The sequence below is a fragment of the Tachypleus tridentatus genome, chromosome 13, assembly GCF_004210375.1.
Source record: "Tachypleus tridentatus isolate NWPU-2018 chromosome 13, ASM421037v1, whole genome shotgun sequence".
Lineage (NCBI taxonomy): Eukaryota > Metazoa > Arthropoda > Merostomata > Xiphosura > Limulidae > Tachypleus > Tachypleus tridentatus.
The window spans coordinates 226,276,376-226,291,357 of record NC_134837.1 but is presented as its reverse complement, the minus strand read 5'-3'; the positions used below and the strand labels follow the sequence as shown (position 1 = coordinate 226,291,357).

The 14,982-nt window shown below is 33.9% G+C and overlaps 1 protein-coding gene across 4 annotated transcripts in view; it reads left to right on the top strand.

Annotated features, from left to right (window-relative positions):
• Positions 1-7,732: 7,732 nt before the first annotated feature.
• LOC143236740 (CKLF-like MARVEL transmembrane domain-containing protein 8) overlaps positions 7,733-14,982 on the top strand; it is a 33,625-nt gene continuing 26,375 nt past the window's right edge. For 3 of the 4 annotated variants that reach the window (XR_013019733.1, XM_076475213.1, XM_076475212.1), the window contains exons 1-3: positions 7,733-8,080; positions 11,099-11,272; positions 12,081-12,179. Coding sequence is in view for 3 of the 4 variants with exons in the window: in XM_076475213.1 (XP_076331328.1) it covers positions 7,940-8,080; positions 11,099-11,272; positions 12,081-12,179 (414 nt within the window). In the remaining variant the exon portion in view is untranslated. The remainder of the gene's footprint in view (positions 8,081-11,098; positions 11,273-12,080; positions 12,180-14,982) is intronic. The other variant, XM_076475211.1, reaches the window with a different exon arrangement.

Sequence of the window (14,982 nt, the reverse complement as noted above, 5' to 3'; positions counted from 1 at the left end):
CCCCTTCTGGCCATCATGTCTCAGGCAGAATAATTACCTCTTTTCTTTCAGGCTGATTGTTTCTATGACTATATTTGCCCCTTTACACTGGTGGAACTCGAGCTTGCTCTTCATCAGTCTGGCAGTACACTGGCCAGACCTGATGTTGTTCATTATGAGATGCTGCACTAACTCCTTCCTGTCTCTCTTGTTATTCTTCTGGTTGTTTTTAGCCAGACCTGGTAAGAGAATGTTTTTCATGATACTTGGCACTGGGCTTTTGTCCTCCATTTCTCTAAACCTGAAAAGGATCTCAAGAGCCCTTCTATCATGCAGTTGCTTAGACTGGTTGTCTCTGTAAGGTCTTTGAGAGGATGGTTAATGCTCATATTGTTTGGTTCCTTGAATCTAACTACCATCTCTTGCCCATCCAGTAGAGTGCTGTCAATTGTCCCACTGTGGACCACCTGATTTGACTTAAAACATTGATCATGGAAGTCTTCCTCAAGAGGGAACTTTTTGTTTCCATGTTTTTTGACCTTGAGAAGGCTTACAACAGCACATGGAGGTATGGCATTTTGTGGGACATCAACTCCTATGGGTTTCATTGCCATTTACCCATTTTCATCCAGCACTTTTAACTGAACAGGCTGTTCCAAGTTCATATGGATTATACACTTTCTCTTTCTTGTACACAGGAACTTATAGTCCTTCAGAGCTGTGTCTTGAGTGTTACAATTATCAGTATCAATATTAATGCTATCATCACACAACTTCCTTCTGTTGCAAGTGGGCTCAATGTCAATGATTTCCACATCTTGTGTTGGTCATCAAACATGAGGTTTCTTGAGTATCTTCATACTACCCTCAATTACTTGTTGAAGTGGACCACAGCAAATGATTTTATGTTTTCTTTCTGAAAAACCCTTTTCACATGTTTTTGCCACTAACAGAGTATACACCCTGATCCTGAGCTTTGTCTTGATATTTTGTTCTTCCTATGGTCTTTGAGGCAAAGATTTTGAGGCATAACTTTGACAATAAGTTGACTTTCATTCCTCCCATCAAACAGCTTCATGTGAAGTGTACTGAACATTCTCCATGTCTTTAAAACCAACTACTGGGGAGTAGATAATGTTTCATGCTGAAGATCTGTTGTGCCATTGTATGATCCAAGTTTACGGACCCTGTACACCATCTGAGGTTTCAGCTCGGCATGGGGCTTTCCACACTTTGCCAGTCCAGAATTTGTACATTGACTCCCAGGAACCTTCACTTCTGTCATTTGCAATATTCTATCGTCTGTGATCCTTACTACATCATCCTACCTGGAATTGTATTTTCTTCCTTTGATGAGTTGTATTCTTTTGGAATAGTTGGTCTACCATTTCTCTTTTTGGCTTTTGTATGCAGGCAGAGCTGACTGAATTGGGTCTGTCATTGGATGTAGTTGCTGAGTCTGATGATCCACCTATTGCATTATGGATGATTGTCATCCCCACTTATGACCTCTGTTTGAGTCACCTGAGAAAGGCAAGTACTCCTAACTGGAAGTATCATGTTCTTTTTTACTTAACATCCTTAAAAACATTCTTCTGTTTTTATATTTACAGATGGTTTAAAATCAAGTGATTCTATGGGCTTTACCATGGTTTGTTGTAGCTCAATGATTGTTCACAGGATTCCTTCTACATTTTCTGTGTTCACTATGAAGTTTTATGCTATTTCTTTTGCCTTGGATTATGTAGAAGCTAAGCAGTACATTAATTGTACAATTTACATTGATTGTCTTCACTCTGCTGGTTGTGGCATTGCATAATGTTAGTTCTCACTCTTTTCTCCTAGGCCATGTGAAATGACTGACTCAATTTTCTCTGTCATTCATTTCTGTCCAGTTTTATTGGATATATAGCCATATCAATATCTTGAGGAATGAATGTGCTGACACCACTGCTAAATCTGTCTGATACTATCACAGCCATGCTTGTCCCAACATGGACTTAGTCCTGTGGTTAATGCCCAACTTTGAGCCAGCAGGCATTTGATTTGGGGTGAGCAAATTCCCATCAAGCTTTTAATGGTCAAATCTACTGTTCATTTTTGCCTTCTAGTTTCCATAAGGATTGACTTGGGTAAGGTGTCTTGGCAACACCATTTTAGACATGTATTTGCTGTGGGTTTACCCTTGATACTGGATGGTATCTTTGGTAATGGTGACTGTTCAACTTGATTGTCTTTTAGTTTTTTTATAAGCTATTAATATTTTTACTTTTATTTTATTTTTACCTAATTTTGGGGCATTGTTTGACTTTTAAGTTCATGTTATTTTTTATTATATTTTACTTGTGTTATTTTTACCGACTGTTTGGCACAGACAACCTAGTTGCTTTACACCAGTAAATGTCACACAACAACGATGAATAGTATTTTCAAACTAAAAACTGTGTATTTTGCTTTGCTTGTTTAATTCCTAGATCATAAACAGCTATTGCTTCTCAAGGTTATCCAGACTGGAAAGCTTGAGTCCTTGTTTAAAATCATTTGAAAATTTCAGAGATCACTGTCTTTATGCTGTGTTGAATGTAATATTGAGAAAATTAAAGAGCATTCTATCAGATTCTATTGGTATGCCAAAACAGTTGGAAATAATCTAACTAGAATTATTTTGATTGTTATGATCATGGCTATGAGTATGACAATGGTGCAAACATATGTGGTTAAAAATTTGTTGTAAAAGCAAGTAAATCTATGAGCTATTTCTGCCCACATGGATATCATATTTGGAATCTGGTCTTAGGAGATTTTGCATCATTCTTTACAAGCACTTATGAAATTTTGGTTTATTTCAGAGGATTTATATTTTATTATTAGCATCTTCCATCAGATGGCATGTATTAAAAGAAAAATGTAATATTATTTCAAAACCCCTTACATAAACTAGATAGGAGTACCACATAAAAAGTGTGCAAGCAATTAGGCTTCAACTCAAAGGTTTCCAATGCTTTACAAGGCCTGGTATGGCCAGGTTGTTAAAGGCACTCAACTCATAATCTGAGGGTTGCAGGCTGAAATCCCCATCACACCAAACATGCTCACTCTTTCAGCAGTGGAGGCTTTACAGTGTGATGGCCAATCCCACTATTTGTTGGTGAAACAGTAGCCCAAGAGTTGGCAGTGGGCAGTGATGACTAGCTGCCTTCCCTCTAGTCTTACGCAACTAAATTAGAGACAACGAGTGTAGATAGCCTTCCTGTGGCTTTGTGTGTAATTCAAAACAAACCAAACCACTTTACAAGGAGTACTTGAAAATTGTGAATGTGTCTTTCATTCATGAGATTGCATCCCATGGTTTTAAATGCTCTTTAATTATGAAGTATGATATCTTTGTAAATTTCAGTGCTATTGGTAAGTTATGGCAAAATGATGATGTGTATCTTTACATTACTGTTATACACTTAGAAGAACTTCTGAAATGGTTTGGTGAATACAGATCAATGGCATTTGAGTCAGCCCTTTCTGCAGCCTATGATTTTGTAGAAAATTTGGAGATGCAAAACGACTGCAAACAAACAAAGATTCTGCTCAAGGTGTGGGAGCCATGCTTTTAGCTGACAAATGTTTTTGAACTTCTTGCAGTCATTCAGACTATTGTTGTTCTAGGCATTATATTTGGCATTTACAGGTGAAAGTATTAATTGGCAAGAGTACTCAGCTTAAGTGACAATGCATTCTAGTCATTATATGTAAGATAGTTTAATAGTATATTAATTTAAGTATCTGTTTTCATTATGGTATATTTGTAGTTCTGACCTATGAAGGTAGCTTTGATCAAGAGTGAAAAATATCCTAATAGTACAATGATTAAGCAGCCATCACAAGGCTATAGAGACATTACTCAATAATATTGCTTTACAGCTTAGAAAGTAAGGGCTACAGTGCCCGTTTAGTTCTGTTAGTATTGTTATCAACAAACAGTCTTAATTTTGTAATAATTTACTGCATTATCACATGATAGAGTGAATAACTACTGTCATGAAGTGCCACTTGATAGCTTGGAAAAGAGTGAACACAACTTTTCAAGAGGTTATCAACTTTATTGACAATTGAAACTATCATTTGGGTCCCTTCCTGGTATTACTTCACCTAACTCCTCTTGGGAAAATAAGTACTGCCAGTATAATCTTTATCTAAATGTTTAATAAAGTCATCAGAGTCTAGCCATTTTCATCAGTTAATTTCTTGTAATGTTTAAAGGAGCAGTTCAGGCCTTCCTTACCTGTGGAAGAGATTTTATTCTGCTTACCTTTAGTGATCTGGGGCTATAAACACAAAGCTTCTCCAGGAACATCTCAGAAACATGGTTTAGACAGCCATATATTCACAGGTAGTGTTTTATTGGTTCTTTGGAATCCCAAAATTTGTATCAACATTTAGTCCCAGCTGTGGGGTGGTATTAACAGCATGCCTCCTATCATAGAGAGATCACCTTCATACTACACATTTTCGTCTTCAACCTTCAGTACTAGTATCTCTCTTGGTATCAAGAAAGCTATAGTTGTTGAACAGTCTATCAATTTTCTTCAGCTGACTGCAGGTAACAGTAGACAGGATTGAGACTATGCTACCATGATTGGCAACATATTTGGTGTCATACAGGAACCAGTGTTGGGACCATAATCCTGACAGTTAATGTGTTAACTCTTAGTTATTTGTACTTTGTGCACATCTGTGTCTAACTTCAAAGATAGAATGCTACATTTAACAGCTCCAAGGGAAAATTTTAGAGGAACAAAAAATGTTCACTTGTATAAGCTAAAAAGAAAATAAGCATATAATATTCTTTTGTGCTACTGAAACATTTAAAAATGAATAAATGCTTCAACTGAACCTTCTTACTAATTAAACTGCTGTTTGAAAATAAATACATGCTTCAACTGAGCTTATTTATGAAGCAAGCTATAGACTTATGGATGTGTTGCAAAATATTAGCTGTGAATGCTGATGAAAGTCGAATGTTTAGTATACCTGTCAAGAACAATACACATTGTGTTAAACATTGTTTGTATGTCATTGAGTCATGAGAGGATATTTGCATACAGTGATTCTAACTAGATGATTGTATAAGTCTAAACAAATGTATTCATGGATGTGAATGTATTGATACTTGTAATCTGGTTGAAAAGATGTTTATTTAAGGCAAAGAAGACAGGATGAGATCTTGTTTACACAAATAACTTTTCCTATAACCTTTTTACATAATTTTACATCCAGTTCTGAGTCACTTGGCACCATTTGTTAAAGAAAGACAGATCCACTCTAATTGATGAACCAATTACCCCAAAGGTTGCTTCCCACGAGTTTGCATGGAGTATGCTGCAGATCATTTAAAATCTGACATCTGTGGATGAAAAGCAAAATTATCTCTGACATCAAGGTGTCCTGGCCTTGAGCTTGCTCCAGAGGGTTCCAGGTTGTCCAGTTGTTCCAGCTAAGTGCCTGAGATATCCAAGAGTACAAAATGGCAGTTTTAAATATACATTCAAGATTTGTACTACAATAATTCAATGTAAATTTTAATAGCTACTTTTCCTCAACTGATAATACTGCCTGAAGAACCATGATGTATAAATGCAAAAATTGTTAAAGTTACCTAAGTTATGTAGATTAGATGTTAAGGTTAGAAACATTATGGAACTAAGAAATGTTACTGGAAGTAGAAACCTTTTTGTCAATCTGTGTTGAAAAGTGTTATCTTTCATGTTTCTAAACATTAATGTAGTATAAAAGCCTTTGTTTTCATGTTCCTAGATGTTTCTAAAATGAATAGCCTCTTATGTAGTGTGGGACTCAGTGTCATTTATTCCTTCCTGTACTTAAAAATTCCTCAAGTTGGTTGATATGTGTGTCCCTCATGTCTCCTTATACTGGATTTTTAAATAAATCACGTGTAATTGGTGTCTTGTTTCCCCAAATGATGGTTGCATGTACCAACGATAGAGTAGCCTGTTACTCTATAAACATATGGTAGTTTCAAGCAGAAAGTCATGCTTCTTTTATCAGTATAGATAAGTGCAAATAGCATAAATAACTATTTGTACTTTTAAGTTACAGAAGAACTGGCATTATGAGCAGGATATGTGGCTAGTTTTATCATGGACAAAATGTGCAGATCTTAAACATCTTTTTCCACTGTTTGTATTTTATGTGATGGCCTTAGTTAAGAACTTACTCTGCAAAGCAGTTTTTACTCCAAGAGCCTATTTCATAATATACTGAAGCCAAATCTCTCTCTCCTATTTCTTCTTCATCTTTCCCAATGTCTAATGCCCTCCAAGGTCCTGTTTAAGTAAAGTAAAAATTTTAGTGTGAAACATCTCTGAATGGTATAACATGAATTTATGTTTCTTTTTGCATCTTAGGATGAATTGACATTTTGATTTGCATGAGTGGTTGGATACTTTGTCTTGATGATGTTGCACCTCATTGGCATATAGGATGAATAAAGCCTAATATTATGTAGAGTTCACCTTGGTATTTTTCTTGACTTTTCTGATATTCACCTTACCATCACAGACGTAATCTGCAGAAAAAATAAATATATTAGAAAATATTTACATAATATGTACTTCAGACCATTTTTTAAAATGTATCACTGGCAATAGGACAGAAAATATTTGGACTTTTGTGAACACACATATGTATGCTTCATTCAGTTTGATTACAATTTCCATTTGTCACCTACCCAGTACTGTTTGTACAGTTTTGACTGTAAAATCCTGTTGAGTTATGTGCTTTGGGAAAAGTATGTTTAAGGTTTTTTTTATTGCATTTGTATATCTGAATCAGTATGATTTATCTTGTTTGCAAATCCATAGGCATATCTTACTTTAGGTGCAATGGACTGCCATGATCTTGGGGTACATCTGTTGATAAGCTGTTTAATTTAGTTTAGTACCTTTGACATATGAAACTCATGGAGTACACTGTGTTGGTGTTCTTTCTTTACTTGATGGCTTCCATTGCTTTTACACATCAGTTTTATACTGCAGGCATCTCATACCTTTAAAATGCCAAAGTTTAATGCTTTGCAATTTTGTATGCTCTTATCATTTTAATTGGAGAATAAGAGAACTTTATATCAGATATTCCTGATGTGTAATCTTGTAAGAAGGGATCAACTTTAGATGCTATCTATACTTGCAAATTATTTCAGGTCTAGCTACTTCAATAAAAGGGACAGAGTTTGCAAGATTAATTACAGACCAAAGTAAGGATCAGGACAATGTGTTTTGATACTCAGTTTGCTGCCGTAATTCATGAACAATCTTTTTAAAATGGGTTTTCCCATTCATGAAGTACTCATAAAATTTACTGATACTGACTGAATATCCACCCTTAAGAAATGGTTACCTAAATTTGTTTCTTCTATATTTATTTCAAAGAAAGAACCATTTTATATGTATGTAGAATGAAACACCTTTTATTTTGTTTATCCTTTTCAATATGTACATTGTGCTTCAGTAATTTTTCTGTGTGTTTATATATCCTGATTGTGAGAAACTACACTTTCAGTTGTATATATTATGTTCCATCCTCATTGTACGTTATAGTATCTGATGATAGAATTTTTAAACTCTAAAAGTCCATTGAATTAAATAAATTTTGTTTGTTACTGTGATTCTCTTTTTCTAGTTTTTTATGTAATAAGTTAAATTCTTGTTGGGCTGTGTTACTAGTGTATATTGTCTGTCCATTGCTGTTTTATATAAAAGAATATTCAATTTTGCTACATTCAAAAGTTATCAGATGAAGCTACATTATACTTTGGTGCCAAAGTATTTATTTTAAAAATAAATAAAATGCATGAAAGTTTATGGAATGAATCTTTTATACTTCACAGTATGTAAGTAAAAAACCACATCAAAGAGTGAATTGTAGGAACCAAGCAGCAACTGAACTTATGATGGAATCTCAAGACTTCCCTTCCAGTCATGTAACTAATGCAGCCATGTCTGCTGCTGCTACAAAAGCAAAGAGTGGTATCCACTTTGACCGTACCTACTTACATACAATACCAGGAGTCCTCAAAGCTGCTCAAATTGTAGGTATCATAATTTGCTGCAAAAATATATATAAAACAACAAATAATTAGAAAAAAGGTTATATAAAATAATATGCAGAAAGTCTGAAATTTTGTTACATGTAACCATATAGAACTGTAAATATTGTACTTATATCTTTGAATAAGATTTGAAATTCTTGTGACAGGCCTTGCACTAGACATTTTTAGCCCATATTTTTAATTTGTAGCATAAGTACTAATTTGCACTTTCCTTCCTAGTATTTTAATTAGTTAGTGAGTGATACATACATACCTATATATAGTTACACACTCACACACATAATATACAAACAATATTACTAAAATTCATTAAAACTGGCATTCAAAAATGAAAACACAAGGTCAATAAAGCACAGAGTGTTTTAAAGTTAAGACAGTTGGTTGCAAAATCAGTAGTTGAATTGTCATGTTGATCCACAATTTCCAAGTAATTGAATGATAATTGAAAGTCAGACATCATGTGACCTTGTAGCTCAATGGCTAAGAAATTTCTTTGTAACAGACAATGTAAAACTTACTAGATACATCAGAGTGAACCATCACTAACCAGCTTCAGAGAGTCCACAGGAAATGAAAGACAGCCTAATGAACAGCAAAAAGTTTTAAAAGACTGAGATGGTAAAAGGACTCGGAATGATACCACTGTCTTGAACCCTTCTAAGTGTTGAGATATATCCCGAACTGGAAATAGAAGCATCTATAACATGTAATATTTTAGGTGTGGAAGAAGAAAACTCATGGTAATATTGTTCTGATTCAACCTACCAAAGTTAGTCTGTAAGGGAGGGGAAGGATAAAAGGGTCATCTGAAAGATCCCAAACAGGGATCCATTGATCTGTCAGAATCAATTGACTGTGATGCATGAGGACTTACCAGAATGAGATCTTCAAGAGAATCTTATGTCCACAAAAGAGAAAAAACCTCTTTTACAGTAAGAGGAGGAGAGAATGAGATGCTACATGTGAGACATTTCATAGTTTGCAACTGAAGAGAAGCAGGTAGGGCTCAACAGAGGAGGGAATTGAAAAGCACAACCGTATTAAACAAAAAATTGTGAGTGTTTGAGGAATTACTGTTCCACTGACAAGCTAACTCACCATGACAGTGTCCTGAAGAAGAAACTGAGGATGTAGGACTTATTTTGTGAGAATGCAAGAAATAACCATATGCCCATAGAACAGTGGAAACAGAAGCCCCTGGAATATACCAGGCAGGCAAAAAACAAAAAAGGTTTCTGAAGAGGACAGAAGGAAATGAGATTGTAAGACAATGGAAGAATTTAAAAGAGTTTAGAGGATGATACCCTAGCTTAACTTCTAGCTTTGAGCATTTACACTTTGTTTTCTGTGACTTTATCCATTCCATCTTCTAGCTGGATATCTGAGGACTCATGTTTACAAAATAACACTGAGATTTCAGTGTTGAGTAAGGCCTGTTTGTGGAAAACAAATCTCATTGGAAGATTTTTCTTTTTTCTGTTTTGTTTTGTATAGCTGCTCCTGAGCCAGTGGATGCTCTTCCTTCCAGCTTCTCCAAACATTTATCAGTCTGTGGCCAAATGAATTCATGAATACTTGACTAAATATACTCACCTCTGATTGACACTGCTCATTTAGATTCCCTCCTTCCTTTCTTTATTACTGTTGGAGATATCCAAGAATTCTTGTACTTCATTATTCAACATCCACAATATATTTTGAAGTAGCAATGTCCCAGTGCTCTAAGAAAGCTTATGTGATGGTGGTTTTATCAATTACTTGTCAGATGTGTGAGTGTTATGATGATTAACTGTTGTTTTAATCAGACAGGCATCTAGTCTTACAAATATTCTGACAAATACCACTAACCTAGTGAGTTTCTTCAGTTGTACTTGTCCAGAGTTTTTACACGGTTCTCAGTAGGTGATTTTATTTAGATCTAAATGTAGTTAATTTGAAGTAACAGTAGCTTAAGTCATCTTTGCCATATTTTTGTACTGGAATAGTCATGTTCTTTGTAATTGTGAACTAGCGTTCAAAACATAGCATCCTGGTTTTTGATAGAAAAAGCTATTTTGTGCATGGATTTCATCACTACATCAGACACTAGTATCATGCTCTGACAAAATAACATGCAAATTATATTTTTTGTTGTTAAAAAAGTTTCATAGAACAACTTTAAGCAAACTATTTTAGGAAAACTACATGTTTGACATAGAATTAAGCAATAACAAGAAATTTAAGAATTTAAAAATTATATATATGTATGATTTGAATGAATTAATATTTTAACAGTGTAACTATTTTTGAATGTGTATGTAAATTATATAAGTGTATTAAGGTAAATCCAAAGGAATTACAGGGAAAAAAAAGTGGATTTCATATTTTTTGAAATTGTCATTTATTGATTTTAGATTTGTATTGCAAATTATATTAAATTTGTATCACATACAATTAGATAATAAGTTTGCCTTTTTAAATCATATTGTATTTAAAGCTTGCCTGCAATGTTGGTGCTTTAATTGCACAACTTATACACTTCTTATTTGTGTGCATTTTATTACAGAGATTTTAAATACATGTTATTTACATCCTTTCTAATGGTGTATGTTGATTGTATTTATAGACTTTCTTACAATTATTTACTAAAAGTTATTTTAACACTCCTACGAAAAGACGTTTCTAGTCCTGATTTCTCCAAGCCCGTTCCCCTGGCTGTAGTTTCGCTAGATAGTAGATAGGGACAGTGGGAATCTCGTTAATCCATTCATTAATGGATTTAAATGGCAATTTCATTTAAATACAAAATTATTAGCCTAATATTAATAACCTTTCAAGTTGCTCTGGGGCCTATTAGGCCCCAATTTTTGTAGGAGTGTTAAAGAAGCATTTTAAATATTAGAAAAACTGAATTTTGTTTTTTTTATAAATGACTAAAACAATGTTTTTATTAACAATCATAATATTTGATTACAGTATCAGTATGAAATAAAGAAAAACTATGTTGCTGTTTACTAGGTGTTTGATCTTCTGGGATTTATCTGTGTGGAAGTATCAAGATGTAGCACATGTTCACCTAGCAGCTGGTTTGCTTTTGTGGCCATGACAGGATTCTGGATAACATTAATACTTCTGGTATTCTACCTTTTTCATGTGATAGAGAAAATGAGCTTTATTCCATGGATTCGTCTGGTAAATGGTTATTTTCATAATTATTTATATTTGTGATTGAAATACAGTTGGATAATGTTACTGTTGTCTACTGATGTTCATTGTGTGAGAATCAAGAAACTACTGTTGGATTGTCCATTTCTGTATTTTAAGTTACAGGTGGTTTTTGTTAGTATATTAGTTTATATATATATAGCACAATGATATGAAACTGAGTCAAAAATTGCAATTTTATTTGTAGTATAACTTTCAGTTGCAGATAAAATTGATTTTTGATTTGAGTTTGTTGATGAACAAAATTATTTATTGTTGGAACTGCATGTTTTACTGAAATTCATTTTGACTGCACATTATTTGTCAAAATTTTGATAAATATCTGAAAATCTATTGGAACTAAATTTCATATGCTCTTTTATACATTGTTCAAAGAATTTAAAAACCTTGTTTATCAAAATCCAGATGTTTATTCTTGTTACTGAGGAAGGTTAACATAGTCTGTCAAAGTGTCTGGGGGTTTGGTTGTCAAACTGTTATTTGCAACATAGTTTCTATAATGTAGTGTAATTGATTTAAATTTAAAGATTTGTATGCTTTCTCAAGACTATACTGTCAGTGAAGTAGAAACACATTTCAGGAGATTAATTAACACTTGATATACATTATATAAGTGTGAATGTGGTCTGTTTGTGATGTTATTCTTTGTCATTTGCTTCCATTTATTTGAAGTTTTTTCCTAACTTGTTATTCTAAAATTTCAAAAGTGTGTTGTTTTTTTCCATAGAGATTTTTTGTGTAGCTTTTAATTTTTCTATATTTTCTGGATGTACAGGAACTTGCCTATTGTGGAATTTGGACTGTCCTTTCCTTCATTGCAGCTTTGGTAGTGTCTGTGAAAGGAACTCAAGATGATGCTTGGGCTGCTGCTGGAGTAAGTATGTTGTTGTGTTACTTAAAATATTTCATATTGGTGTTGAAGTGGTATTTACAATCAGATATATGATAGCTTTACTTGTTTTTGATGATGATAACTGAAGATGCTTTATGGGTTGCTATTTGAGATTGTTTTTATTCTTTTGTTGCCTATTAGCAGTTTAACAGATCTTGCTAGAGGGATTATTGTTATGTATAGGCTGTTCCTCTAGTGAGAATAACAGTGAATTACTAGAAGGATTCATCAAATATATGAAAAGAAGTTTGAAAGAACTGGCACAAATTCTAGACTTGGAAATTAATAAATGTTAAATTTTATTTAACACTTCTTCCTCAGTTCAGAACAATGAAGATTTGTACTTCTACATGTGAAAATAGCTTTGAATCTGGTACTAGATAATCATATGAAGTAGTTTCAAAGTGATGAGACATGATGGTAGTATATTAATTTAGTGTTATCTAAATAAGCTTTAAACATTTTTTTATTTTATTCTAGGAAGAATATATATGGATGTATGAGCTACTGTTAGATTGCATATAATATTAACTTGTACTGTGTATAATGCCATACAAGGAAAGAATTATTTGTTCATTTCAGAGTGGGAAGTGTGATGAAGCATTAAAATATGACTGAAAGTATTAACCATTTAATAACTGCCTAAATGCGTAAATTTGTACCATGACTGCAGTATAAGTTTTTTGTACAAAAATAAAGGTTCTACATTTATGAGAAATAAAAATAGAAAATAGATGCAATAGTATAGAAACATGCATCTTAGTCTTTACAGGTTGGCAAGATGTTACTGTAAAACATAGAGAAAACTTGATGACTGATTTAGTAAATGGACCAGATGTCAAGAGTTTCAGTTATAAGACATCTAAACAAAATCTTAATGCTGTGGACAGGTACAAGTTCTGTAAAGTGCATTTTAACAGTGAGAATTTTTTCCATTGTAATGCTAAACTTTTTAACTTTGTTCTCTTTGTGTTTTTAATTTTTCTTCTTTTTTAATCGATTTGTAATTAGGTGTGGCAGAAAATAAAATTGAAGATGATATCATGTTTCTTATTTTATAATTTAATTCCAAGAATTTTTGCATTGATTTTGAAACAAGTACCACAACATTTTAAATCTAAATCTCACCACTTAATATTTACTTTTTATTCAAATGAAAAACTAAATCTGAGTATTAAGAATTTTGGAAATATTTCACTGGAAATTAGCTCTGATTTATACAAATAAAACTTGATGGAATTTTATTTAAATATTAAATAAACTTTTATCTTTCTTGTGGGTTGCTCAAATTCCATTAGTTTATTATAATACAGTTTTAATGTATGGTCTTCTCTGATATAAGGGTTTACTGCATACAAATTATTATTACAGAATTGTATGTCTGTTGTACACTAGTATTCTTACTTCTGAAATGAAACTACCTTCTCATCCAAAGCTAGCTTGACCTTCATTTGCAAAATAAGCATTGCTAACATTTTTCCACATTACACCAGTCTTTCATATCTCTTCATTTTTGAGCTATTGCAGCAAGGTGTGCTAAGCATGTGACTACCCTACACAAATCATACTGCACCACCTATACTAGTGTAGGTAGCTCACAAATTTCTTGGACACCTCACATATGTCCTGTATTCAATATTTATTTTACCATGCCGATTTTATTGCAGTACCTATCTTCAGGCCATCTCTCATCCAGTGGCTTTCCATTGGATCCTTGAGGGGTTTGCTATGGATGTTCTCACCTGTCTCACTTTCATATTGGCTCATTTGTCATGTTTAGCTCTGGCACAGTAGATGTGATTTCTTTGTTGTTAGGTTCTCTTGGGTCATGATGTTTTGTTTTTTTCTCACAAACACGTTCCATTAGATATTTATCTTAGGGCCTTTCATATGACCCCATTTTTGCAATTTTTGTGTTTGACACAATTCTGGTATTTTTGGGCTCGAGGGTTGCTTCTGTCTCACAGCACTCCACCCTTTCTTTTCCAGTGGTATATTTATACTGTCATAGCTAATTGTGGTACCATATCCTGTCTGTCAAATCTCCCCTAATCTATTCTTACCTGTTCCTTTTGCCTGTATGTTGCAGTTTGTTGATTTTCCTGACACCTCATGGTATGCTGTCAACAGTTCTGATGATTACCTGGTGGGTTTGGGTTCAGTGGGGGCTCATCTGATGGAGCCTATTTATATCTAATATTTGGGTTCACAGACAATAGTCAGAAGTTATTATCATTACTTCTGTATCCTTCTTCATTATCCAGCATGCTTGTTTTCTTCCTTTTCCTTGGGATCCCTGGTCATGCTAGCATCCTTCCAAGGTAGTTGCAACCTTTCTCATCCTCCAGGCTATCAAATATGTTTGTTGTTCCCAAAATGGCCAGTTCTGGGAGGTTTCTCATTGACCTATCACATCTGTATTCCATGCCCCCCAGGTCACTATGAAATCCTACTCTACTCATTGATTGGCATTTTATACAAGTCTTAAATTGACCAAGGTGGATGTCTCTCACACTCATCTTCATATTCCTATCTTGGAGCAATTTCATCCTTATCTTTAGTTTGCCCATCATGGGAAGCTGTACTGATAATGTTTCCTTCATTTCAGAATAACTTTGTACCTCATGTCTTTTGTCAGTTGGCGCAAACCTTCACTCTTAATATCCTTGGAGTTCCACTTTCTCAGCTACATGGATCACTGGCTTCTTCCTGCTCGTTCTGAACAGGAGTTGGCTTGTCATAATGGTAAGTTCCTTCTTGAAGCTACTCATATTTTGGTAAAGTA